The 24858-nt window shown below is 53.3% G+C and overlaps 3 protein-coding genes across 8 annotated transcripts; 1 reads left to right on the forward strand and 2 right to left on the reverse strand.

The window, feature by feature from the left end:
• Window positions 1-71: 71 nt before the first annotated feature.
• IRF9 (interferon regulatory factor 9) lies at window positions 72-9749 on the reverse strand. 2 transcript variants are annotated; one of them, XM_060004802.1, is made up of 9 exons: window positions 9641-9749; window positions 8671-8851; window positions 8171-8348; window positions 7801-7931; window positions 7631-7712; window positions 7456-7527; window positions 6493-6834; window positions 5535-5650; window positions 72-5387 (listed from the first exon to the last, which is right to left on the reverse strand). In XM_060004802.1, the coding sequence occupies exons 2-9, from the start codon at window positions 8848-8850 to the stop codon at window positions 5259-5261; spliced, it is 1230 nt and encodes a 409-aa protein (XP_059860785.1). In that variant the 5' UTR covers window position 8851; window positions 9641-9749; the 3' UTR covers window positions 72-5258. The 2 variants fall into 2 exon arrangements, with proteins under 2 accessions (XP_059860785.1, XP_059860786.1); XM_060004803.1 differs by lacking the exon at window positions 7456-7527.
• Window positions 9750-10081: 332 nt separating this feature from the next.
• Window positions 10082-20690, reverse strand: RNF31 (ring finger protein 31). Of its 4 annotated transcripts, none has more exons than XM_060004801.1 (21): window positions 20219-20690; window positions 19986-20132; window positions 19680-19835; window positions 19425-19484; window positions 19246-19321; window positions 18850-19027; window positions 17988-18375; window positions 17523-17813; window positions 17013-17261; window positions 16727-16912; window positions 16409-16447; window positions 14540-14713; window positions 14358-14456; window positions 14175-14264; window positions 12668-12782; window positions 12445-12563; window positions 12061-12285; window positions 11856-11913; window positions 11043-11139; window positions 10572-10740; window positions 10082-10461 (listed from the first exon to the last, which is right to left on the reverse strand). In XM_060004801.1, the coding sequence occupies exons 1-21, from the start codon at window positions 20408-20410 to the stop codon at window positions 10408-10410; spliced, it is 3162 nt and encodes a 1053-aa protein (XP_059860784.1). In that variant the 5' UTR covers window positions 20411-20690; the 3' UTR covers window positions 10082-10407. The 4 variants fall into 4 exon arrangements, with proteins under 4 accessions (XP_059860784.1, XP_059860782.1, XP_059860781.1 ...); XM_060004799.1 differs by having other exon boundaries at window positions 16409-16615; window positions 17523-17810; window positions 20219-20682; XM_060004798.1 differs by having other exon boundaries at window positions 16409-16615; window positions 20219-20681.
• A 705-nt stretch (window positions 20691-21395) lies between these two features.
• Window positions 21396-24725, forward strand: PSME2 (proteasome activator subunit 2). Of its 2 annotated transcripts, XM_060003482.1 has the most exons (11): window positions 21397-21530; window positions 21840-21872; window positions 22310-22372; window positions 22617-22703; window positions 22805-22835; window positions 22922-23019; window positions 23610-23678; window positions 23833-23900; window positions 24064-24118; window positions 24421-24507; window positions 24598-24725. In XM_060003482.1, the coding sequence occupies exons 1-11, from the start codon at window positions 21483-21485 to the stop codon at window positions 24676-24678; spliced, it is 720 nt and encodes a 239-aa protein (XP_059859465.1). In that variant the 5' UTR covers window positions 21397-21482; the 3' UTR covers window positions 24679-24725. The 2 variants fall into 2 exon arrangements, with proteins under 2 accessions (XP_059859466.1, XP_059859465.1); XM_060003483.1 differs by lacking the exon at window positions 22310-22372 and having other exon boundaries at window positions 21396-21530.
• The last annotated feature ends 133 nt before the right edge of the window (window positions 24726-24858 follow it).

Raw genomic sequence — 24858 nt, forward strand, 5'->3', positions numbered from 1 at the left:
CAATGGGAAGAACCCTGCACGCGCGGGGGTGGGGGGTGGGGGGCGGGGGGGGGGCATTGTGAGGTGTCCCGACCAATGGGCTCTCGTCCTCGCCTGGGCAACAGGGGTTCCTCAGAGGTGCTTCTCTGCGGACCAATGAGCGGGGAGCAGACCCCAGCCTCGCCTGCAGCGAGCCTGGTAACAAGGGTGCTTCAACTACCGGGGAGGTTGCAGCATGCCAAGGGCAACCGCCACGCCCTGTTTGGGGCGCCTGACCTGCGGTTAGACCTTGCCTTTTCCCCCAAATCCCACCGAGTAGCAATTGGTTGGTCCGCCTTTGTTCCCAGCCTAGGGGCTATGGTGAGCTAGGGAGGTAGAAACGGGTATGAGGTGGCCTTGGAGCCGCCCCAGGTCGTTGGGGAAGAAAGACCTCAACAGGAAGCAGCGAGGGCACGGGCCGGGTCATTTCCTAAATCTGAACAGTTTAGGTTGTGGCATTCCTCACCTGGCTGTTGTGAATGTTTTCCTGGCTGAGACTTCAGTTTTGCTGGATGCAGGGCATACTTCTCGGCGTACAAAAGTTGTTTTGTCTCAAAAATTCTTTGTGTAATATAAGTTGTATGGTTGTAGTTACAAATATCCCATTCCCCATGCCTCCTGCCTTCGCACAGCCATTTCTTTGGCCTAGAATATCCTTCCCAGTCTTGACTCCAGGGCATGCTTCTGCCTCTTTATTAAGACTCAACTCTTCACACCATACACAAAAATAAATTCAAAATGGCTTAAAGACTTAAATAAGACATGACACCATAAAACTCCTGGAAGAGAACTAGGCAAAACATTCTCAGACATAGACTGCAGCGATGTTTTCTTAGATCCATCTCCCAAGGCAAAAGAAATAAAGCCAAAAATTAACAAATGGGACCTAATCAAACTTAGAAGCTTTTGCACAGCAAAGGAAACCATAAACAAAAGGAAAAAACCTACCGAATGGGAGAAAATATTTGCAAACGATGCGACCGGCACAGGCTTAATTTCCAAAATATACAAACGGCACATACAACGCAATATCAAAAAAAACAAAAAACCCAATCAAAAAATGGGCAGAAGACCTAAATAGTCGTTTCTCCACAGAAGACATACTGATGGCTCTCACAGGCACATGAAAAGATGCTCAACATCGCTGATTATTAGAGAAATGCAAGTCAAAACTATTTATTTTACTTTATTTAAAAATATTTATTTACTTTGGCTGCATGCAGAATCTCTTAGTTGCAGCATGCAGACTTCTTAGTTGAGGCATGCAGACTTCTTAGTTGTGGCATGCGGACTCTTAGTTGGGGCATGCATGTGGGATCTAGTTCCCTGACCAGGGATCGAACCCGGGCTCCCTGCATTGGGAGCATGGAGTCCTACCCACTGATCACCAAGGAAGTCTCCCCAAACTATTAATACAATAAGGTATCACCTCACTTCAATCAGAATGGCCATGATTAAAAAGTCTACAAACAATAAATGCTGGAGAGGGTGTAGAGAAAAGGGAACCCTCCTACACTGTTGGTGGGAATGTAAATTGGCATAGCCATAATGGAAAAAAGTATGGAGGTTCCTTAAAAAACTAAAAATAGGGACTTCCCTGCTGGCTCAGTGGTTAAGAATCCGCCTGCCAATGCAGGGGACACAGGTTTGATCCCTGGTCCAGGAAGATCCCACATGCCTCAGAACAACTAAGCCACATGCCGCAGAACAACTAAGTTGTGCGCCACAACTACTGAGCTTGCACTCTAGAGCCCGTGAGCCACAACTACTGAGCCTGGGTGCCACAACTACTGAAGCCCGTGCGCCTAGAGCCCGTGCTCTGCAACAAGAGAAGCCACCGCAATGAGAAGCCCGCACACCACAACGAAGAGTAGCCCCCACTCACCACAACTAGAGAAAGCCCGCGCGCAGCATGGAAGACCCAACGCAGCCAAAAATAAATAAATTAAAAAAAAAAAACTAACTAAAAATAGAGCTACCTATGATCCAGCAATCCTGCTCCTGGGCATATATCTGGAAAAGACGAAAACTCTAATTTGAAAAGACATGTGCACCCCAATGTTCATAGCAGCATTATTTGCAACAGGCAAGATGTGGAAGCAACCTAAGTGTCCATCAACAGATGAATGGATAAAAAAGATGTGGTACATATATACAATACAATACTACTCAGCCATAAAAAAGAACAAAATAATCCTTTTGCAGCAACATGGATGGACCTAGAGATTATCATACTAAGTGAAGTCAGACCGAGAAAGACAAATATTATATGATATCACTTATATGTAGAACCTAAAAAAGAACACAAATGAACTTATTTACAAAACAGGAACAGACTCACAAACATAGGAAAAAAACTTACGGTTACCAAAGGGGAAAGGGGAGGGAGGGATAAATTAGGAATATGGGGTTAACAGATACACACCACTATATATAAAATAACCAATAAGGACATACTGTATAGCACAAGGAGCTATATTCAATATCTTGTAATAACCTATGATGGAAAGAATCTGGAAAAATACATAACTGAACCACTTTGCTATACATTTGAAAGTAACACAATATTGTAAGTCAACTATAGTTTAATTAAAAAAAAAAAAAAGACTCAGCTCTTATTGCAGCCAAGCTGACCCTATTTTATTTTGTTCCTTCAATCCGGGAACTCTTGAGAGGTTCTTGTTTTTTCCATTAGTGCCTGAAACTAAGCTCAGCAAATGTTTGTCAGAGGAATGTGCAATTGCCCTAAATTTACCACCACAGAATATCAAGGCTGAACGGGATTTCAAAATCTAGTCCAAGACTTGCCTTTACAGATGAGAAAACAGAGGCCCATATGGACTGTTTGTTCCAGACCACACAGCTCCTTAGTGGCAGCCTGGTTGGGAACTCTGTTCTTTTGAATTCCAGTGTTCCCAATCCCTATTCCACGTTGCTTGGCTAAATTGGTTTCTACATGATACTTACAAATTGTTTCGATCACTGTACATATATTGTCCGTGTTCACAAGTGTTCACGCTGGGGCACAAATATGATAAAGTGGGGACACCTGCCCTTAAGGTGCTTAGGACCTAGTTTAAGAGATAAAGGACACAGTAATTTGCTCATTCATCTGTCCATTCATTCAACAAGTATTTATTACATGCCTACCATGTGCCAGGCACTACTCTAGACACTGGGGATATAGCAATGAACAAAACAAGTCCCTGTTCTCATGGAATAGGGAAGGAGTGACGATAAACAAGTAGACAAATAGAAATGTGTGAAGTGGTAATCAGTGCTATGAAGAAAAATGAGGCAGCATAAGAGAATAGAGAATAGTGAGGGCTGCTATTCGGGTTGGGTGCTCAGGGAAGCCCTCTCTGAAGAGAGGGGGCAGGTCATGTGCTTACCTGAAGGAAGAGTGTTTTAGACAAAAGAACCAGCAAGTGCAAAGGTCCTGAGGCAGAAATGTCTGGTGGGTTCAGGGGACCTGGAGCAAAGTAACTGAGGAGAAGAATAGCAAGGGGTGCGGTTAGAAAGGAGAATGGGGCCATATCACCTTGAAGGCCATTGTAAGGATTTGGGCTCTTACCCTGAGTGAATTGAAAGCCAATGGAGGATTTCAAGCAGAGGAATGACATGATAAGATTTATGTGTTAAGAGGATCTCTTCTGTGTTGAGAATGGGCTGAAGGTGGACAAGAGTGGAAGCAGAAAAGATGTGGAAGGAAGCAGAAAGAAGAGGTGTGAGAGATGATGGTGTTTGAACCAGTCTTGGTTAGGGAAGCAGAGTCAGATTCTGGATAGATTTTGAAGGAAGGAATGATAGGATTTGCTGATGGGTTGGATGTGGGGTATAACAGAAAATGAAGTGAAGGTGCAGGAGGGATTTCAGCAGGGCCTGTGCACCTGCACACTCAGTACCCAATTTCCTCACTGCCTATGCAGATGCCTGTTGGGGCTCCTGGCTTCTCAGGATGACAATGAGGAAGGTCCAAGGAGGCAGAAAGGCTCAAAAGCAGTGAAGTTTGTCAGGTGAGACAGCAAGAAGTTCCTCAAGAATCTAGACATCCAGATTTGATCATGTCAGTGAGCCACTCAAAGCTTATAAAAGTGACATGACAGGAAGGAGCTGGTCTGGGAGGCTACCTCTCCGCCAGTTTGGTGTCATGTACGGGAAGCGGGAAGCTGGAGGCTGTGGCAGTCGGGTTAAGCGGTGAACTAGTCTGGTGGAGATGAGTGTAGGATGAGGTAGGATGACCGGTGGCCTTGTGAAGAAGAACTACCAGTTTGGGAGCAAGATAAACACGGGGCAAGGGAGAGTGGTGTTGGTGGATCTGGACCCCTGGGATCCCAGCAGACAGAGTGCTGGTGATGTGGCAGTCTAGGCCATGTTGTCTGTCATGGTGCTCAGGTAGAGTGAGGAGACCTGTTTGGGAGCAGCCTTCAGTTGGGGTGACAGTGCCCCAGGTACCGGGAGAAGAGGCACCAGGGCATGGTCTGCCCAGGGCACAGGAGGCTCAGCCACTCTTCCCTCTGATTTCCTCCCCTGCCAGGCCCCAGGGCCTCCAGCTCATCATTTCAGGTCTGTTCATTGAGACCTCCAGGCCAGAGTCCAACCCTAGGCGGAATCAGAGCCCTCTAGCCAAGGACTGTGGACGCCGGATTTCCCTTATGAAGGTGGCTACAGTGGTCATAGGCTCAGTGCCCCTCTTTTTGGCTGACCCCAACCCTCTCCCTAATCCTGGTTGCCTAGAGGATACAGAGAGCCAGGCCCAGAACCTGAAGCTTCCTAGCCCAGAGAGCTTGCTAGCCCGAACCTGTGTCTGGAGGAGAGGAAAGAGGCCCAGAGATGCCAGCAGGAAGAGAACCCGAGTGCCCTGCCCTCAGGTTACATCCCCATCATCTCTCTGTGACCCTGCTGCCTTCTTCTCTCAACAAGTCCGATGCTGATTCCTTTTCAATAAAATTTTATTTTCAATCCTTAGTGAAGATCTAAGAAGAAAATATAAAGTGCTAGGTTTTAGGGTTGCGGGCAGAGGGAAAGGCCCCGAGTTCGCGCCATCTGTACTTGCCCAGTTCAGTTCCTCAGAGACGAAAGAGGGTATATCTCAAAATTAAAAAAAAAAAAAAAAAAGTCATCCTTGTGTTCCCCACCAACCAAGGTCTATGAGGAGTTCAAGGACTAAATCACCACAGACAACCGATGAGAATGATCACCGTGGGAGGCAGGTCGAGAGCGTGGAGGAAGAGGCTCTCTCAAAGCAGACAGGTGGAACAGAGAGAGGAGAAGGAGGCTGGGTCCTCCAGGCTCTGCACCAGGGGCAGGATGGCTGCCTGATCCTCTGGAGTCTTCTCCAGTAAATGTCGGGCAAAGGCCTGCTCCATCTGCACGAAGAGGTCGGGAGAGGGGGTTGTGAGCACGGCAGGCAGGGCCGGACACTACGCCCAGGGGCTCTTTCCCCGGGAGGCCCTCTTCCTCCTCAACACCCCATTCCCATGCAGGCAGGCTGTTCTTGCCCTATCCCGACTCACCTGCACTGTGATAAGACTCTGTGGGGTGTGGTTGGGGCCAGGGCTCTCCTCCCAGAAATTCAGTGTCACCTGGAACTCGGGTGCGGGGCCCAGGCCCTGGAAGTACCTGGCCAGGTCTGAGAGAAAAGGTCAAGAGTTGGAAGAGAAGACAGAGGGTCTCAGGCAGGGAGGGATTGGGGAGGATCCCATAATGGAGAAAGAGGGGTGGCAGTGGGGCCACTCAGAGACCAAGGCCAGAGCAGGAGCCTCAGGGTGGTGAGGCCGTTGCCTGGTGCCAGGGGAAATGTTAGGAACTGAGCTGCTACTCGCCTGTGGACAAATAGGGAAAGGGGCCGCCTTTTGGAGGTAGCCAGTCGTCACACAACCTGAAACCTGGGGGAGCTGGGGGAGCTTAAGAGTCCTCTCGGCAGCAGCCCTGGCTGCTAACACAGTTGTGCCACACCTCTGTTGCCTGCTCACAGCCTCCCTGCACTAGGGGACCCCGTGGCCCTGGGTCCCCTATACTCCAGGCCCTCACTCCCGAAGTCCAATTGACAGTGGAATGGAGGCAGGAAGTGGGATTCCAAGCGTGGATGGGAGAGGGGCAAGCTGAGGGGCGGCTGAGCGGTGGGCGAGGGCACGTGATGCACACAGCTCTCGCGAATGTGTGAGTGGTCGCTGGGCAGGTGTGTCCAGTGGGGGGGTGCCACGAGGCGCACCTTCCCATGATTACTGTACGCTCCCGTGTGGTGGTGCTCCCGAGGCGTGACAGCCTCGTGCTTGGCTTACCTGGTCCTCATCTTCCACGGCCTTGGCTGGGGAAGGGGGGCTGCCAGGGCTGAGCATTGCACGAGTGCAGGGGCCATGCCTGGGCTGTGATGGGGGATGTGCTGGAGGGAGCGCAGGGTGGTGGCCGGGCCCATGGAGGGGGAACAGAGGTGGGGGAAGGGGCTCAGGGGCTCGGCGGGAGCAGCCTCACCTCTGCAGAAATAGGCGGTTCTGAAGAGCTCCACGCACTGGTTGCTGGGCAGCAGGTGCGGGCCTGGACCAGGTGGAGCCTGCGGCGCGTTCCAGGAGATGGGGATGGGGCAAAGGCGCTGCACAAAGAGGCCTCGGGAGTTGCTGGCCACCAGGACCCCTCTCTTGAGCTGGCTCAGCAAGCGCTGGGTGGGCTCTCGTGGGCCGGGTTTGGGAAATACCACCTGCTCCATGCCGCACTGGGAGCGCGAGGGCTCAGCCACGAGGCGGCAGTCCAGGCTCTGCACCTGGGCCTCACCCACCACACGTCCATCGTAGATGAAGGTGAGCAGCAGAGAGTAGTCTGTGGACAAAGAAAGGCCAGCTGCACCGGTGCCCCTCCCCAGGGGCTCACTGGCCAGCAAGAGGCTCCGGAGAAATGAAGAGGGGCTTCCTGCAAATCCAGCATCCTCATTTTGCTGGCGAGGAACGTGAGGCTCAGAGAGAGAAACCAGGTAAGGGCTGGTGAGGACCAAGCAGGACCAAGCAGGCCGCAAGGTGGGGGCGGCAGCCGCACCTTCTAAGGATAGAGAAGGCGCCCTCCCTCCTCATCCTCCTGCCAACCCTCGGCAGCCCAGAGGGCTTCCCATCATACTTTCCCATCACTCAGGAGAAGAGCTAATACACAGATTCTCACTGAGGCCTTAATGGCCAGGGCCTTACAGTTTACAAGAGGGTCCCAGAGATCAGTCCTCTACTTAACCCACAGAATCAATGTCTCAAAGTGGATTTCCAGGGAACACAGCATGTAGGGGGTATTTTTGAGAAGTGAGCTGTTTGGAGTGGTGGCAGGTGCACTGCCTAGAAACCAGTGCCTCTGAGCAAGGTGGCCCCGGTTTGCTGCAAGCCCTGACAGATTAGATACATACGTAGCCAGAGGAGGACAAGGGAGGATGGGGGCAGGGGTGAGTCAAACGCCAAGTACCTGAACCTGGAGGGGGCAGAAGCTCTGGGGACACCAGATCTCCTTGGAGAGGGGCCTCAGCTGTGTCCCTACCTGGGGGGGAGGCAGAGGCACTGGTCATTCAGAGTGGACTGGGGAGTCCAAGGGCCAGAGGCTGTGGCATGGAGGATAACACAGGAGGCAGGGCACTTGGTACCTTCCTGAAGCTCAGGGCTGTTGCTGCTGCTGCTGCTCCCGGAGTCTGAATAGGTTGTTCCCCCACTGGTCTCCACCAGCTCCTACAGACACAGTTTCTATCGTTGGCCCATCTCTCCCCCAGGTACTGTTCTGCCCTCAGGTCCACCCGGTTCCCTCCCCAGCTCTCACATTTTTGAGGGGGTCCTGGAGCAAGGAGGGGCTGAGTATGCAGTTCTTCGTGGTAACCTCGTCCTCCTTCCTCTCAGAGGACACAGAACTGTGGTGTCGCTTTGATGGTGATTTCTGGGTCCCTGGCTGAGCTGTGGAACGTTGAGAGGGAGAGGATGGTCAGAGCCTTAAGTGGGCACAGAGGGAAGGGGAGAGGTAGGAGGCAGTGAAAGGATGGGCAGGACTGGCAGGGAACCTGCTCCCCAAGGACAGGGCAGAACTCTGACCGAGGGGCCTGGAGGGAGGCCACCACCCTCCCAGGAGGCGCAGGGCTCCATCCTTCCTCCCCAGGCTGCTGATTCTAGGAGTGGCGGGGCAAAGGGACACCCACCGGGGAGGGTTCCAGGTGGCAGCAGCCGGTACACCTTGTAGGGCTCAGCCCCATCCCTGTGGCCATTCTCAGGAACCTCCTGGAACTCAGAACTCTTGTTCAGAGCACAGCGCAGACGAGTCTTCCAGATAGCAGGGCCTTCCGAGTCCCCCTTCTTTCCCTTATACATTGCCCAGGCCTAGGACACAGCAGAAGTAAAGAAGAGGCAGCATGTTGTGGACTGCAGATCCTTTACCAAGGCTGGCTTCACGGATGTGTGGCCTGAGCGCTCACACAGAAGGGCCTCTGCTAGGTTTATGCTCAGCTATTGCCACCTTGAGGTCCTTACTAAGGTTTGCATTTTCATCTTGCATGGGGCTCTGACAATTACGTAATGTAGCTGGTTCTACCCTGCAACCTCCCCTTTATCTGAAACCCAGGTGGATGTAAGCGCTTGAGGGTGACAGTGCCAGTGTATATTCCATCCCTCCCTCCAAGGGGCTGGTTTCCGGGCCTTTCACCTTGAAGAAGGCGGCATCCTGATCCTCCCGGAAGTCCTGCTTGCCTGCGTGCTTCCAAGGAATCCGGAACATGGTCTTGGCCGCATCTTCCCAGCACACTCCTGGGAACTGCCCGCTCTCCACCTGCTCCACCACCCAGTTCCGGAGCTTCCGGGTGCAACGTGCCCTGCCTGATGCCATCCTGGGGATAAAAGCAGCAGGAAGTGTCAGGGGAACTGATACTTTGGGAAGAGTGAGATCCTGGCCCTTGGGGTTGGATTCCGGCAAGGGCCCCTAGAGATCTCATCCATCTTTTTGTCTCTATAGATATAATCTCAAACTTCTGAGGCTGAATTGTTTCATTTCTGCCGTCACTAGCGATGACCAAAAATACTTTCTTTTTAACAGCCCAAGCTGTGACATCTAGAAGGGAACCTTAGGCATTGGTCTTAATTTTAAGGTTTTTCAGGAATCTATCATTCCCTTGGTGTCCTGCTCCTGGTGAGAGGCCCTGTCTGGATCCCCAAGTATTTACAGACACAGTGGCTGCTTGTGAGATGCCTCTTCAACCCTCTTCACTCACCACCCCCACAACCTATCCTTCGATGCCCCCCAACCTCCCCCGCCTTGTCCCAGGGGTAGGTGGGGCAGGGAGCTGGGGGCAGGGAGCTGGGGGCAGGGGCAGGGGCAAAGCTGTGGGCGGGCGAAAGTGGGCAGGACCAGGAGGCAAGAAAACAATCAGGGGAGAGCAGCAGAGTCTTCTTCCCCAAACCCGGTAGTAGGTGCCCCTGTCCTTTGCCTAGAGGGCTTGGGACACTGGCCTCCCCATCAGTCTTTCACTCACGCCAAATTCCAGCTCCCCGGCTCACAGGCCTTCTGTCTATTCCTCAGTCTAGCAGAGGGGTCCCCAGGAGCCTCTACCCACCACCTCCAATCTAGCCGGGCCTTCCCACCTAGACCCAGGCTGACACCTATTTTTGGTTAATCTTACCTGAGCTGTTCTGCAGGCTGTCCCAGGGCTCAGCCGACCTCAGCTCAGCTCCTGGCTAGGCAGCTCCTGGATCTCTCCGCCCCTTTCTACAGTCCCCACCCTAAGTTTCAGTTCTGCTCCAGGGAGGTTCTTTTCCCCGAAATCACGTGGTCTCCGAGTTGCAGGGTAACTGGTTACCACTAGGGGGAAGCAGCATCTGAGAATCTTATCGTAGGAATCCTGCGGTCAGAGTCTGGAGGAGGGACCTACTGCCTCAGGCTCATTCCCCTTCCTCCCTCAAGATACTCCTTGCTTGTATCAGACCACCTCTATGACACTGCTGCTTCCCCAGGGAGGCCGCAGTGTCCCGGAGTCTAGCCTGGGGCCTCTGGATAGCTCTGTACCACTTGTGCATCTGTGTTCCCCCACGATGCCTGCTTGGTACCTACTAGGTCACCCCCAAATATCAGCTGAATTCAATAAAAGAAGAAAGGATGCAGGGAAAGAGGAAGCCCAGGCCAGGTGGCTGGATGGGGAGGGCTGCCCTTGGCCTCCCACAGCATCAATTGCTTCTGCCTGAGTCCAGAGAGGGTCAGGTGGCAGGCTGCAGGGGGCCTTTAGCAAAGCTCCATTCACACACACCCCTTTCCCTGGTGCCCCAGGATGGTGGGGTCAGGAAGCAAGAAGGACCACCAAGAAGCCTGGGCAAGGAAATGCCTCTTTATTGGTGCTGGAGGTGTTCCCGGGGAGTCAGATCACGGGACCTTCATTGGGACCCTTGCCCTCAGCTACTTCCTCCTGCGGGGGATACTCTGTCCCAAGGGCACCTCTTCTATCAGCTTCTGTAGAAGGAGAGAGAAGATGATGATACTGGAAGCCTGGGGCTCAGACACAGTCTGGACAGGGGACTTCTAGAGAGTGGGGTCAGAGGTGAGGCTGGGGGAGGCTTTACCTGTAACAAGCGGGCGTGGTAGGTGGCGGCATCCTCCCCAGGCAGCGGCTGGGGGCGCACATGCAGGTAGCGCTCGGCAGCCGTCTCCAGCTCCTCCACCTCATACAGGCTGGCTGGGTCCAGTGAGTGGGCGTTGATGAGGCTCACAAGGTACTCTTTGTAGTGCGCCCTGGGGAGATGAGAGGGTGGAATATTGTTCTTCTGAAGTTTGACTGATATCAACTGAGTGTGTCCAGCACTGTGCTGGGCACTAGCATACTCAGATGAACAAGACCGACACCCCTCGCCAGTTGCTCTTGTGGGCCCTTGCCAATCTGTGCACACCACCTTTCTGTGCCCTCGCCTAGAGAGGCCCCTCCCTCCCACTTCTTGCAGGACCTACTGCTTGCAGAGACCCACTCTTCTGCCCAGGCACACCCCCAGTGCTCCTGTGCCGCCGACGCCGTGCTCCACGCCCTGCCTGGCACTCACTGGCAGAGGCCGGCATAGCCAGCAGGAGTCTCCTTGCCGCAGGCTTCGTCCCGGAACCCGTTGGGAACTTCCTTCTGCTCCATCACTCGGCAGCCACCTAGGGGTAAGGGAAGGAAGGGTCCCTTTGTCCGGAGGGGGCCACTGACCACGAAGGCCCAGGAGAACTAGGATATGGATGGAGGCACGGGAGGTAGCCTCTAGGGAGGGGACTGAGGACAGGAGCCCCTGCTCTAACAGCTGTGCCAGAGATGCCACCGTGCAGACCACTTCCGACACAGAAGCAGGGACCTTGCTGTCCCTGCTTTTAGCCAAGCTGACTTCTGGCCCATATAATCATATACTCCCTTGAGACAGCTCTTTTGGTTGTGATTTAGCTCTTGCGAGGTTAGCTTATTCTGTGAAGGTCTTACTCTACACAGATGGTAAGAAGTGGGGCAGATTAGAATCATATATAACATCTTTCTGTTGCCCTCATGGAACCTTAAACAGTGCAACTAGTAAGTCTTTAATTAAATAGTCAGTGAGTTAACTAATGAATCACTATCCTTTGGGAATGGGACAATAAAATTAGCATCGAGGTGCCAGGTGCTTGAATGTGGCCTCACATAAAACAGCTTGGCTGCAAGGTGGATATGGTCCCCACTTTACAGAGGAAGAAACAAGCCTGGGGAGGCTGAGTCACCAAAGAGCACAACAAGCAAGCACAGGATGGGCCTGCGTCCTGGTCCAACCCCAGACCCAAGCCTCGCCTTCATCCATCACACAGGGGGAGCCCAGCCCCTCCTCTTGCCTTCTCCCAGGCCCGACACTCACCTCCAGGCACTGCCCGGGCCCCCGCTGGGGGCTCTGTGTTGAACATGACGTTATTGTCCTGAGGAGGGCAGAAGGATGGGCGTTAGCTTCCCTTGGTGCCAGCCTGCTGGATTTCTCGGCATCCAGGCCTTTCCCTGCCTGCCACCCTGTGCCCTGCCTCCTCTCCTGGGTGACTGGCAAACCAGCCAGGCTGGCCGCCCCTGACCTGAAGCAGCTTCTGGAGCCGAGGAGCCGTCCAGTCCCGCAGGTAGAAGAGGCAGTCGCGGGGGTGGTGGCCATGCAGGGACTTCTTCACCCTGCAGTTAGGGTCTGGACATTTCTGGCGGAAACCCAGATGGGAGAGGGGAAGTTGGAGACTGTTGGGGTCCTGGCCTCTCAGGAACCCCTGCGTGAGGGGTGTAGGGGTGGGGGAGATGAGACATTGGAGGGTCTGGAGCAAGCAGAAGGGGAGAGAGGACAGAGAGGTGCTTTACCCCCCACTGTTCTCTTCTTCCCCTGGGTGTTCCTCAACGGCCTCCACCCCTCACTCCCTCACTCCCGATGGCAGCCCCACCCAGCTAGCCCTTCCATCCCCGTTCTCTGGGCTCACATTCTTGGCGTAAAAGGCATTGTAGCAGCCACTGCAGAACTGGTGGCGGCACTGGGTGCAGTGAAAGTGCATGCAGCCTCCTCGGGCCAGTGCGTACGAGAACTTGCACTTGGGGCAGTCTGCAAGGGACAGCAGGTCAGGGTTCGGGCTGCCACTGCTCCTCAGGCCCTCAGGAAGAGAGCCGCTGGCAATGAGAGATTACTGGGCAAACAGGCAATCTTACCTATGCCATTTTCCTGAAGGTACATCGCCAAGCCCTGGGCCTGGTACTCCGGGTCATTGGTGCGTTTCCAGTTCTGGAAATCTTCACAGCTCCGACCTCGGTGCTGCTCCTCCCACTGCCAGAAGGAAACGAGCTTCCCATGAAAGCTCTATCCTAGGCCCTTCTTGCTGGCCCCTCCACTCAGATCCAGCGGTCCCTGGCTTAGTGTATGGCACTGCCATCCACCGTTTGCTCAAATCCCAAACCGAGGGGCCAGCCTTAGTTCTCTCATCTCTTCACACCCGAAACATTCACCAGCAAGTCTTGTTTCCACCACCCAAGCCTAGTTCAACCCTGTCCTTTTCTTCATCCCTACTCTGACCACCTTTACTCTGGGCCAGGTCAGGTCTCGTCTCGATTCCTAGTCTCTATGCCTCCACTCCTGCTCCCCTATGGTTCAGCCTCCACCTTGCAGCCAGTGTGCCTTTGAACACGTAACCAACTGCACTGGGAGTGTTCTAGCTTGGAGGTTTGGTGGTAAGGTCGCAGGTGTTCATTTTATTATGGTGTTTTATATGACAGATGCAGGGACTTCCCTGGTGGCACAGTAGTTAAGAATCCGCCTGTCAATGCAGGGGACATGGGTTCAAGCCCTTGTCCAGGAAGATCCCACATGCCGCAGAGCAACTAAGCCCGTGTGCCACAACTACTGAGCCTGCACTCTAGAGCCCGCGAGCCACAACTACTGAGCCCATGTGCCACAACTACTGAAGCCCACGCGCCTAGAGCCCATGCTCTGCAACAAGAGAAGCCACCACGATGAGAAGTCTGCACGCGGCAACAAAGAGTAGCCCCTGCTCACCTCAACTAGAGAAAGCCCGCACGCAGCAACGAAGACCCAACACAGCCAAAAATAAGTAAATAAATTAATTAAAATAAGTTAAAAAAAAAGACAGATGCAACTTTTTGGTATCAAATATTAAACTTTCTAAAGGTAAATGAGAGAGCATCACCCCTTGCTCAGTTGTAGAATGAAAGGCCGATCCCTTGCTGGACTGGCCTCACGGCCTCTCCTGATCTGGCAGCTAGCTCCTCTCCGACCGCCAGCCGCTCTCACCCTTGCTCTTGAGGCTCCAGCCACACAACACTTTTTCTGACTTTGGCCTTTCCATGTGTTGTTCTTTCTCTTCCAAATACTCTCTGCATAGTTGGCTTCTTCTTAACTTTCATGCCTGAGCTTAAATCCAGCCATTTCAGAGAAGACTTGTCTAACCTCTCGATCCTGTGTACTAGGTAGGTCCATCCTGTTATTCCTAACCTCAGATTCCTATTTGTTTTCTTCATAGAACTCACGGCGATGTATAATTCTGCTCTCTCTCCTTCCCTCACCCCTCCTCCCTCCCTCCCTGGCTAGCCTGTAACTCTTTGAGCCCAGAGCTCATGTCTGTTCTGTTCTCCAGCACACCCCGCGTCTAACAGTACCTGCGGTGGCTCAGCAGGTATTTCCAAAAGGATGGATGTGCCTCACCTGGCGCTTACAGCGCACGCAGAAGGTCTGGTGACACTGGGGACATGTTGCCTCCAGCTGCTCACGCTCGTATATGAAGCCAAAGGAGCACTGTGGGTGCAAGAGCATAAAGCTGTCTGAGGCCTGACCAGGCACCACTCCCCACCCGTCCCTCCGGTCAGCAGCTCTGGGCAGGCCTCTGACCTGGGCACACCACAAGAACTTGGGATCTCGCATGAGCACGCCCTCAGTCAGCTTCTTGTGGAACAGCGCATAGGCATCTGGCTCTAGGCTCTCTCGAAGCTGGGAACAGGATGTGGAAGTGGCGGGTGGGCAAGGCTCCTGTTCAAAGCCCAGGGCACCCTGAGTCCTAGGGACTTCAGTACCTGGATATCGAGGGTGGAAAAGTAGCTGAGCAGCTGTGCATCATCGGTGAGGTCGGGGCGGCCACAGGCAGGGCACACCATGTCTGTGATGTGTTTCTCCTTCAAGGCAATGGTGAAGTGCTGGCGGAAGCAGTCGGGACAGATAGTGCACTCACAGGAGGTCAGAGCCTGCATCTGGTGGAGGGGAGGGGAAGGGAAGGAAGAGGGTAAGAAGCTACAGTTGCCAGCTGAGGGGGGGCAGTAGCCAGGTGTCTGCTATGAAACCGGGGTCTAATTAACAACTGGGCGGGCAACCTAAATGTCTGAAGACCTTCAGATGGAAAAAAACAGACAATGGTGAGACCTAAGGTAAACGGAAGAATGCCCTCTAAAGGCATCCACATTCAATTAAAAGCAAACACACAATAACTGAATCACTTTGCTGTACACCTGAAACGAACACAGCATTGTAGATCAACTATACTCCAGTAGAAAATAAAAATTTTTTAAAAGTTAATTTAAAAAGGAAAAAAAAGCCGGGGGTGGGGTGGGGGGTGGTGGTGGTGGTGGATTCCCTGGTGGTCCAGTGGGTAGGACTCCGCACTTTCACTGACGAGGGCCCGGGTTCAATCCCTCGTTGGGGAACTAAGATCCTGAAAGCTGTGTGGCGTGGCCAAAAAAAAAGCAAACACAAACAACATCCTTGAAATGACAAAACTATAGCAATGGAGAACAGATTAGTGGCTGCCATATGACAGGAGGAGGGGAAGAAGGTTCCAACTATAAAGCGGTAGCACAAGGGGGTTGCATTGTGGTATCTTGATTGTGGTGGTGGTTACATGAATCTACATGTGGGGTCAAATGGCATACAACTACACACATACACACTGATGCACAAAATGAACAAAGCCTGCGGTCTAGTTGACATTGTACCAATATCTATTTCTTGGTCTTGATATTGCACTATGATTATACAAGATGTCACCATTGGGAGGGGGTGGATAAAGAGCACACAGGACTCTGTACTATTTTCATAACTGCCTGTGACTCTACAATTATTTTAAAATAAAGAGTAAAAACAAAAAACATACAGAGCCAGCCTAACTAAACTGGGCTGTATTTTGCCAAAGAACTGCCACTTCTGACCTAGAGTAAGTCAGAAGGGGCTCAGGAGATAAGAGGGGCCTATTCCTACCAAGTGGGTATTTGATGATCACATTAAATAACGGTAATTTTTTTGGTGTGACAGTGGTATTTGTGGTTATATTTTCAAAGAGTTTTATCTTTTAGAGATACATATTGAAATATTACAGATAAACTATCTGACATCTGAGATTTGTTTCAAAATAATCCTATGTAGGGGCTTCTCTGGTGGTGCAGTGGTTGGGAGTCCGCCTGCCGATGCAGGGGACACGGGTTCGTGCCCTGGTCCAGGAGGATCCCACATGCCGCGGAGCGGCTGGGCTCGTGAGCCATGGCCGCTGGGCCCGCGCGTCTGGAGCCTGTGCTCCGCAACGGGAGAGGCCACAACAGTGAGAGGCCCACGTATCGCAAAAAATAAAAATAAAAAAAGAATTCTATGTATGTGTAGATGAAGTAAAGATTGGTCATCCATTAATAATGGCTGATGATGAATACATGGTGGGGGGAGGGAGAGTGGAATCCATTATACAGTTTTCTCTACTATTGCATGTTCGAAATTTCCCATAATAGAACATTTAAAAAAAAGAGAGGGAGGTGGCCTATTCTTGCCCTCCCCTTCCCAGAAGTCTTCAGGGGCACATGGGCAACTGCAGAGCAAAAGACAAGATCAGAGACGGGCTGGGGTAGAGTGGGGATCCAAAGGGAACAGAGCAATTCTAAGGCCAGGGGCAGTGGGGAGGGACTTACCCGGTTGCGGGGCAGGGCCCAGCTGCACACGGCACACTCCTGGGCAAGCAAGCGGCGCAGAAAGGCCCGGTCCTGGCTCTGCCTCACAGCTTCTACCACATCCCCCAACTCATAGTTCCTGGGTGTTTCCTGCAGTAGCGCCAGTGCCAGCTCTGCCCGGCCCCAGCTGGGGAGTGCGTGGACTGCCAAAAGCCGTCTGACCAGGCTCTGCAAGGCGATTCAGGTGGAGAGGGAAGAAGTGGCTGTCAGACCGCAGAGAGCCTACCCCTCAGCCTGCCCTCAGCCCTACTAAGTGGGCTCTTCACCTCCTTCCAGCACCTGCTTATCTGGCCCGTCCCAGGAAGGGGTGGGCTCAGGACCACTGTCCCAGAGGCGCTGATGGAAGGGTTCTAGGCGCTGGCGCTGTAGCTCAGTCAGGGCTCGTGCCACGTCACCTCCATGTTGGAACAAGGCATGAAGAGACCCCTCCTCAGGCTCAAAGCCCAGGGACCGGAGCTCCTGCACCTGTGAGTTGGGAGGGGTGAGAAGGAGTGAAGAAGAATGTGAGAGGCTCTGAGATCCACAGCCCTCAATCCTGCACCCGCTCCAGCACAGCTGCTGCTACCTTCCTCCGCCGGGCCCGCACACACTCTTTCACAGCTTCATCCAGGTTGCCGTGACGATCCAGCCAGGCATTCCGGGCCTCCTGACAGGAAAAGGCACCCAGCCTCGGGTCCTGCTGTCCAGCCAGCTCAGCCACCATCTCCAGCACGTAGGGCAGCTCTGAGCGCAGCCACTGCAGGGGCACCTCGGTGCCCGAGTACTGCAGAGCTGAGAAGACCTCCTCTGGACAGGCGCCTCCGGCTTCCCCTTCCTAAGGCACAGTCCCGCCCAGACAGGGCGCCCATCAGGAAGGGCACACCCCACCCACCCTTAGCCCGAACCAAAATGCTGACAGTGCTCGAGCTGTCATGGATCATGGATCACGTGAGCAGGACACAGCATGATGCCTGCCGTGGGGGAAGGGTTCAATAAGAGGCAGCTGCTGCTAACAATGACAGGTTTTGAGAACTTGCATCAATCAACTGCAGCCTCTCTCTTCCCCCACAAGCTTATCCCAGGCCCAAATCCTCACCCGGATCTTGAGCACTAGCTGGAGACCTTCCTCCCGCATCTTGTCTTGGCGCTGCTTCTCAAGGTCCCCACAGGAACTGGCCAGGGGGGCACTGAGGCATCGTGGAGGCCCTGGTTCAGGGAGTTGCTCTTCCAAAGAGCTGGCAAGGGGCTGAGGGGTATGCTGTACTGGGTTGGGGCTGCTGGTCCGGTTGCACATAGCACACACCCAGCCAGGGCCCGAGTTGCAGAAGGTACAGTGAATGCAGTACCACACTGGAGTCTGAGCAGAGGAGAGCAAAGTATCCTCCTGCTGGGAAGGCAGAAAGAATTATCCCATTGAAGGTTGGCTGAGGCTCCAGATGGAAATATAGGAAGCTGGGGGGAAGATACCGGGGAACTGAAGGAAAATAGGGGATGAAGAAGTAGAGAATGGCCTGTGGTAACAGGTGCAAATAAAGAGCTGAGAAGGCCAGGAACAGGTTACCTGAAGGGGCTGCAGGCAAACGCCGGCATCCTGAGAATCCACTACCAAGCTGGGAGGCTGAGCCAGCCGAGGTCGCTCACACATGGCACACAGCACAAACACAGCCTCATTCTCAAAGGTGCAGCTCTGGCAGGCCCAGTGACCCCGTGCAAGCTCGGGTTCTACGCCCCCAGCTCCTTGGGGACCCTCAATCCCCAGCCCCAACCCTTTACAGCCTCGGGGCCGATCACAGGCCACACAGAGTACTGTCCAAGGTTCATTCAGCAGGGCGCAGGCAGAACAGTGCCAGGGAAGACGGGCACTTGCAGGATCAGGGGAAGAAACAGAGCTGTCTCCCAGGGCCGGCAGGGAGGTTGACTGAGGCTGTGGTGGAGCTGAGGCAGGTAAGCTGTAATGGAAAAGCAGACACGGCCTGCTGAGGGGCTGCCTGGGACCCTTACCCATGGGCATCCCTCATTCCCTGCAGGACAACACATGGCTCTGGCCTTTGCACATGTCTGGAACACTGCCATACCCATAGCCTCTTCAACATTTAAATGACAGCCTAAAGTCCATATCTGGCTGGTAAATATTCTTAACATAGGGTCTGACCCCTATTAGGTGCTTAAAATATTACCAACTGATTGGGTTGATCCTTCTGACTAAGCTGCATCCTCCTACTACCTATCTGCACACCCAAATAATCTATTTTGCTATGACTGCTACTTGCTTGACATGTATATCTATGATCTCCTGGAAGGCAGTAACTGGCTGCTTGCTCTCTATGAGACAGTCTTTAGCACAGAATCCAGCACATAGTAGATACTCAAATAATTTTAAGTTCTCTCAATTTCGCTCCCACTCAGGAGAAAAGGCCTCTCACTTGGGGGTCAGGTGGGTGGCCTGGGGGGCCACAGGCAGGGTCTGGCGGAGGTGATGTGCACGGTCTGGGTGTCCATGGAAGAGGCAATCACAAGTTGGGCACAAGCCCTGTTTACAAGCTAAGCAGTGCAATGTGCCTGGAGCAGAACCACAGAGGAAGCAGGGACCAGGAATGGAGGCTGGAGAACAGGAAAAAATAGAACATCTTTCTAAAAAAGACCAGGTTACATTTGAATCTGCTGTGGAGGGGACAAATCACAGACAACTTTTCAGCATATTTTTTCAACCCAAGGAAACAATTTTAATCTATACAAAAGGAAGATAACCAAGAAGACAGGAAATTTCCATCAGTATGATCTACTAGCATTCCCACCCCCCCAACATAGGACAATAATACCTGGGGCAGAGGGTGTGGTGAGGGGGCCAGGATCAATCTCTCTCAGTAAGGGGGCAAACTCTGAGAGCTGCAGTATCTGAGGAAAAAGGACAGGGAATGAGCAAGGGCTTGGGGACAGAGGCCCACAACAGGTTCCCTTTGTTCGCCAGGCCCCAGAGCCCCATTCCTGCCTTCCTTACATCATCTTCAACCTTGTCTTTCAGCAGCTGCTCCAGTGCTTGTGGTTCTGGATGAGTATTCTGCAAACAAGGTAAGAGGAGTTCCCACCTAGAGCCCTGGAACAAGGCCCTCCCTCAAAGCCCTGGTCCCCCAACGTTCACAGTGTGAAAAGTACAGAGAGATCCTAAGTTACTGTGGGGACTATGCCTATGGTTCAGCAGCATGGGAGTCCCCACACTGGCTTTGTTGTTAGGCTGGGACTAGAGATACCTCACCTGTAGCAGCAGGCTGAGCTCTGTTCGAAGCAGCAGTACTTCCAGTGTGACTGTAGCAACTTGTTGCTCATCCGGCTCCTTCTGGCCCTCAGGGAAGCTCAACCCATCTGGCTGCTCCTCTGTGTAGCCATACAATCGCAGAACATCCCGGCCCCCCTGCCACACATTCAAACCAGTCACCGCCCAGCAGGTCCCCTTCCCAATAGGGCTGGACCTCAAACCATTCAGCACAGCCTCAGGCCCTTTCTAGTCAATCCCCAGCCCAGGCTAAGTTCCCTTCTCCCATTAGGGGCCCAGGGGCTTCACCTGAACAGCATCCACCGTACTGCGAAAGACAGGGTTATTAAACTTGACCCCGCGCCAGTACCGGGGCCGCTGAGGGCTGAGGAGGTTGCGGCCATATTTCTCCAGGATGTTCAGGGCCGTGGAGAGGGTGTTGAGGTAGTTTCGGGGCTGCGAGCAGTCAGAGAGCAGAGAGCTGTGAGCCCCAACCCGGCCTCAGGTCCTCTGTCCTCCTCCCAACCCGGGCCGGGCCTCACCTCCCCATGAGCGTTGCAGCGGACCAGGCGTGCAGCATCCAGCTGCAGGTAGCGGGCTGCTGGCGGCAGAGAGGTGACCAGTAGCGGCCGGAGCTGCTCCAGCGAAAACGCCTGCCCGGAATCCTTCCTCAGGGCGCTCGCCAGCTCCTCGCGGGCCGCCAGGAAGGCCCGCTCCTCCTCCTCCCCCGGCATCCTGAGACAGGAGTCAGCCCCAGCCCGCTGTCCGACGGGACCCGGCGCAGGCTGTGCGCGGTCCGAGCGCCGCCAGTAGCGCCTGGGGTCTGGCTTCGCGGCCCGACCCGGTCGGTTCGGACGCCCCGGGTCACTCACGGCACGGTCACTCTTCGGCCCCGGGCCCAACGCCAGGGTTAGCGGGAACAGGAAGTACTAGGAAAGAGGGCGGGACTGCAACCCAAATTCAGGGGAAGGGGCGGGGTCTAAGCTTGAGGAAGGGCGGAGGCCAAGAAATCGGGGGGCGTGGCCCAGGGTCCCAGCCAATGATAATGATAAATAATCCATGGCTCCTCCCCCAGAGCGCCTAGGCAGCAAACCCTGTTCTGGCGTTCTTCCCCTCCTTGGTCCAGGCTGGTCCCACCCCTCTCCGGATAGACCCTGGTACGGGGTTACTTTACTCCCCTCAAAGCCCTCCTCTCTATCCGGGACCCCACAGGGGAAATCCCACTCAGCTGGGGACTCAACTCTGGCCTGCCTGAGCCCCACTCAAGCCCCTTCTCCAGTCAGTCTTGAAGATAGGGCGCCCTCCGGGAGGAAGCCCCCGCGCCTTCTCCCTTCCTATCCTCTGTCCCTTCTCCCTCCTACTACTTCTCCCGCCCACTCTGATCCCTCTCTGGCCCTTCCCCGCAGTCAAGCCTTCCTGGGGGAGCCCCACCACTTAACACCCCCTTTCCCACTCTCCCACCCTTCTCACCCCAACCCTGACAGTCCTCGGACGGTTCTTTCCCCCTCTCTCTAAGCCCCTCCCCTTCTCCGAGGGACAGCCCCTGTTCAATCTCCGCCGGTCCCACTTGTCCTAGCCCCTCCCCCGGACAGCCCCTGGGTTTGTGACCGAGTCAGCACCGCCTCTTCTAGTCTCACAGGCCGAGAATGGCAGAGGGGCTCCTTACGGTTTGCGGCGGCCTTCCAGGGGGAGGGGGAAAAGAAGGAAGGGGGTGGGGCTGAGGGGGCGGGCCTGGACGTGGGGAGTGAAAGCGAAAGCCCAGGCGGCGAACAGGGAGACCGGAGACCTAGCAGCAACTGGAGCAACATGGCCAAGCCTTGTGGGGTGCGCCTGAGCGGGGAAGCCCGCAAACAGGTAACGGGGGACCGGGAGGCCAGGAAGGCGCCGAGGAGCCCTCCTAAATGGAGGCCAAACTGGGTGCTCCGAGGGACCAAGGCCGTGCCAGAGAAATCTCCCAACCTCTCTAAGTGCTTTCACTTCTGCCCGGGGATTACCAGATTCGTGCCCTCCGGACAATCTCTGCACTGAGCATGGGCTTCCAGGGAAGTCTGGCATGTGGTGGGGAAGGACTGAGCCAAGTTGGAGGGCATCCTATTGGGGGTGGGATCTTACTCTGGACAACTGAGACCCTTAACCAACATCCGGGTACCGCTCTCTGTGCAGGTGGATGTCTTCAGGCAAAATCTTTTCCAGGAGGTAAGTCTTCTGGATTCAAGCGATTTGACCCAGAACCTTAGGCCAATACTTGAGGGTTGCAACTTCTCAGACTGATCCCCAAACCCACCCTCCATCCGCGCCTTACTTCACTTATTAAGCCTCCATCTAAGATAAGCTCTTAATTATTGATCTCTGCTTTTACCTGTACCCCTCTTAATACCTTCTGCACTTCCACCACTTCCTCTCCCCTCTTTTGGTGTGGAGGGAAAAGCCATGGCCCCAAAGCAGGAATACCACAGTTCTAACCTTGGTTCTGCTGCATCCCAACTTGGGGAATTCCCTTCAATTTTCAGGGCTTCAGTTCCCTCATTTATAAGTACTGGAATCAATGATTTCCAAGGGCCCTTCCAGTCCCACTTCTCAGACATCTCACTGAACGTCTTCTGTGATTCCGACCCTTGCAATGTAACCCACAGGCTGAGGAATTCCTCTACAGATTCTTACCTCAGAAAATCATATACCTGAATCAGCTCTTGCAAGTGAGTAGTGTGGACCCCTCCTGCCCCATCCCATGGCCTCTCTCCTCTCCATCCACCCTCTCTAGCTAACAACTGGGCTCCGAATGCAGAGATCAGTCGCAAATGGTGGACTGGGAACATTAGGATAGTGTGAGGCCTGAGCCTAGGTTAGGAGGCAGAGGTTGGGTGGGATGTGTGGAGGAAAGGCTCTGACTCAGGTTGAGGGGAAGAGGTTGGGCAGCCCCTGACAGTGAGCTCTGTGCAGGAGGACTCCCTCAACGTGACTGACATGACTTCTCTCCGGGCCTCGCTGGACATCCCCATCCCAGACCCTCCACCCAAGGATGATGAGGTGAGGCACTCATGGTGTAGGGCTTGGGCTATAAACCCAGTGTAAGTGGCCCTCCAACCTCCATGACTTTTCTAAAGCTACTTTTCCCCTTTTTTCCTTAGATGGAAACAGATAAGCAAGAGAAGAAAGAGGGTAAGAGAGGAAGGGGTGGCTAGGAAAAGGGAAATGGCACACTGACTACTGGATGAGAAAGGGTCTAAGTCCCCTCTTTCTCACAGTCCCTAAGTGCGGCTTTCTCCCTGGGAATGAGAAGGTCCTGGCCTTGCTTGCCCTGGTTAAGCCAGAAGTCTGGACTCTCAAAGAAAAATGCATTCTGGTAAGCCTGGGAACTGGGGGACAGAGAAAACGAGCAAGGCCAGGCCCTGGTCTCCTTCAGAGATTCAATTCCTTCACTTAGGAAACTATTCCCCAAATAGGAAGCTTCCTTCTGTACCTTGGGTTTAGATACCTTTTGTTCTCTATCACAATGATATCCCCAAATTAGACTGTGCTACACCCACCTCTATAACCTGAGAACCTACTGCTGTACCAGGTACAGAGTACAGATGCTATGATACAGTGAGTTGGTTTAAGAACTTGGGCCCTAGAGGGAGACTGCCTTGGTTCAAATCCTGACTCTATCACTTACCTAACTGGTTACTTTAAGTAAGTAACTTAGACATCCTGTGACTCAGTTTTTTCATCTGTTAAGTGGGTACAATAAGAATATATACTTTGAAACAAGCAAAAAAATATATATATATATACCTTGAAAGGTTGTTGTGAAGATTAAATGAGATATATAATACATAGCACAGTGCCTGCCATATAATAAGTACTCAGTTAAATGTACCTATTATTAGGAAGTAGCAGTAATCAGAATAGAGGGTTTGTTGAATGATTCCTACATGATATCTCTTAATGTAGGTGATCACATGGATCCAGCACCTCATCCCCAAAATTGAGGATGGAAATGACTTTGGGGTGGCAATCCAGGTGAGAAAGGGTGTGTGAGAATGCTGACAGCAGGGAGAGACTTGGGGAGTAAGGGATAGGAGCTAGACAAGAACTGGGAGGAGGAGGGAGACGGTGAGTGAAGGAGGGAGGAGATGAAGGGTTGTCTTTGCTTTCCATTCTTTTGTCTCCACAGGAAAAGGTGCTGGAGAGGGTAAATGCAGTCAAGACCAAAGTGGAAGCCTTCCAGACAACCATTTCCAAGTAAGGACAGCTGGAAGGCCAGCGCCGGGGTCTGCAGGGACATTTCTTTGGGACTCCCAAAGCTGGGCATGCCTATCGGATGAAGCGGTGCTTTGGGAAGGGTCTGAGGGAGTACCTCTCTCTGAACATCCATTCCTGTGGTTACTCCTCTTGCTTCTGGCAGGTACTTCTCAGAACGTGGGGATGCTGTGGCCAAGGCCTCTAAGGAGACCCATGTAGTAAGTGGACAGTCCACCAGCCTTTTAGCTGAGGCTGCTGGGGATGGGGGGTGATGAGAAAGTGGGGGATAGAGGTCCTCTTTGTCTCATTTGTGACCTTCCCAATGTGGAGAATATTAAGCCCAGGAAAACTGACTTAGGCTTCAAAAACCTTGACCCCTTTCTCTGTTTGATCCTCTGGGATCCCATTTCTTGGCTGAGAAGGGGCTCATTCCTCAAGTTACCTATTCCCTGTATGAGGAAACCAGACTAATGTCCCAACCTTCCATGGGGCTGACTCAGCTTTGCCTTCCACATCCCAGATGGATTACCGGGCCCTGGTGCATGAGCGAGACGAGGCAGCCTATGGAGAGCTCAGGGCCATGGTGCTGGACCTCAGGGCCTTCTATGTGAGTGTGGAGTAAGCCCCTTAGGGAGGTGGATGAGGGGCGCAGGGGAAAGGCCAAGAACCTGACTGTTGCCCTCTGGCCTTCTTCCAGGCTGAGCTTTACCATATTATAAGCAGCAACCTGGAGAAAATTGTCAACCCAAAGGGTGAAGAGAAGCCATCTATGTACTGAGCCCAGGGTTAGAAGGGAAATAAATGACCTATACTTTGTGTGGATAACCTCTGGTGTGTGTCATTCATTCAAAGACATTTACTGAGTGTCGCCTATATCCAGACACTAAATGTGAATGAATGTGGTGATGAGAAAGGGAGGGGTGCCAGGAAGACGAAGATGAATTAAAGGTGCATCCTG

Source organism: Delphinus delphis, chromosome 2 (assembly GCF_949987515.2).
Source record: "Delphinus delphis chromosome 2, mDelDel1.2, whole genome shotgun sequence".
Classification (NCBI taxonomy): domain Eukaryota; kingdom Metazoa; phylum Chordata; class Mammalia; order Artiodactyla; family Delphinidae; genus Delphinus; species Delphinus delphis.